This window comes from Eimeria mitis, genomic scaffold (genome assembly GCF_000499745.2).
Source record: "Eimeria mitis Houghton genomic scaffold, Emh_scaff1513, whole genome shotgun sequence".
NCBI lineage: Eukaryota > Apicomplexa > Conoidasida > Eucoccidiorida > Eimeriidae > Eimeria > Eimeria mitis.
The window spans coordinates 4069-5186 of NW_013569585.1; the positions used below are offsets into that span (position 1 = coordinate 4069).

Below are 1118 nucleotides of genomic sequence, written 5' to 3' on the forward strand. Positions count from 1 at the left end.
GATTCGAAGAGTTCAGGATGTTTAATAGGAAGTTCAATAACTTCTTTAACTTCTTTAATTTGGGTGTCTAGACCCCCAACCATATCATATGTACTATCGGGTACTTTTTCTACTTTCATAAGTGAAACTAATGGATCTATCTTTGATGGTAATACACAATGTAAACGATAAGAATCATTCAGTAAACCCACACGTACACTCGGACGACATAATGATATATCCACTGATTTCGAGACGTCCACCACGTACTTTCCCTCAGGCGTTACCTGCATATATATATATATATATATATATATTATTTGTTTGTTTGTTTGTTTGTTTGTTTGTTTGTTTGTTTGTTTGTTTGTTTATATGTGGATATATGTATATTATACAGACAGAGTTAGAGAGACAAGAGAGAGAATTTCGGAGAAAGCGACGGAGAGAAAGAGAGTGCATGCAGGAGTACAGAAGCGACAAAACAAAGAAAGGAATAGAGAAAGAAAGAGAAAGAAAGAAAGAAAGACAGAAGAAAGAAAGAAGAGAGAAGGAAGAAAGAAAGAGAAAGAAAGAGAAAGAAAGAGAAAGAAAGAGAATGAAAGAGAAAGAAAAAGAAAGAGAGAGAAAGAGAAAAAGAGAAAAAGAAAGAAACAAAGAAAAGGAGAAATAAAGAAGGAGAAAGAAAGAAAAACAAAGAAAGAAAAACAAAGAAAGAAAAAGAAAAAAAGAAAGGAGAAAGCTGTGTTGTATGTTGTGTTTCTCACCTTAACGAGTACTTTGTCTCTCCCCATGACCTTCACGACCTCTCCTACATAAGAGCCAGGCTCCAGCAGCAGCTGAATTTCCTCGCGCAGCTCCCGCACTGTACGTACACCCCAGCACAGCAGCAGCAGCTGATAGCAGCAGCAGGCAGCAGCAGCAGACAGCAGCAGCAGACAGCAGCAGCAGACAGCAGCAGCAGACAGCAGCAGCAGGTAGCAGCAGCAGGTAGCAGCAGCAGATACGGGGGGAGATAGCCGCAGTTATCAGCAGCAGCAACAAGAACAAGAGCAGCAGAAGCAGCAACAGCAGCAGCAGCAGCAGCAGCAAAGAGAGTGAGTGCAGCAGTAGATGGAGAGTTTGTCTGACCCTTTGCGTTG

At 40.9% G+C, this 1118-nt stretch overlaps 1 protein-coding gene across 1 annotated transcript in view; it reads right to left on the bottom strand.

The window, feature by feature from the left end:
• EMH_0038620 (26S proteasome AAA-ATPase subunit RPT6a, related) overlaps window positions 1-1118 on the bottom strand; it is a gene marked incomplete at both ends in the record, with an annotated part of 5400 nt that overhangs the window by 3803 nt on the left and 479 nt on the right. The window contains one exon of the mRNA XM_013495314.1: window positions 744-841. Coding sequence (XP_013350768.1) covers window positions 744-841 — 98 coding nt within the window. The remainder of the gene's footprint in view (window positions 1-743; window positions 842-1118) is intronic.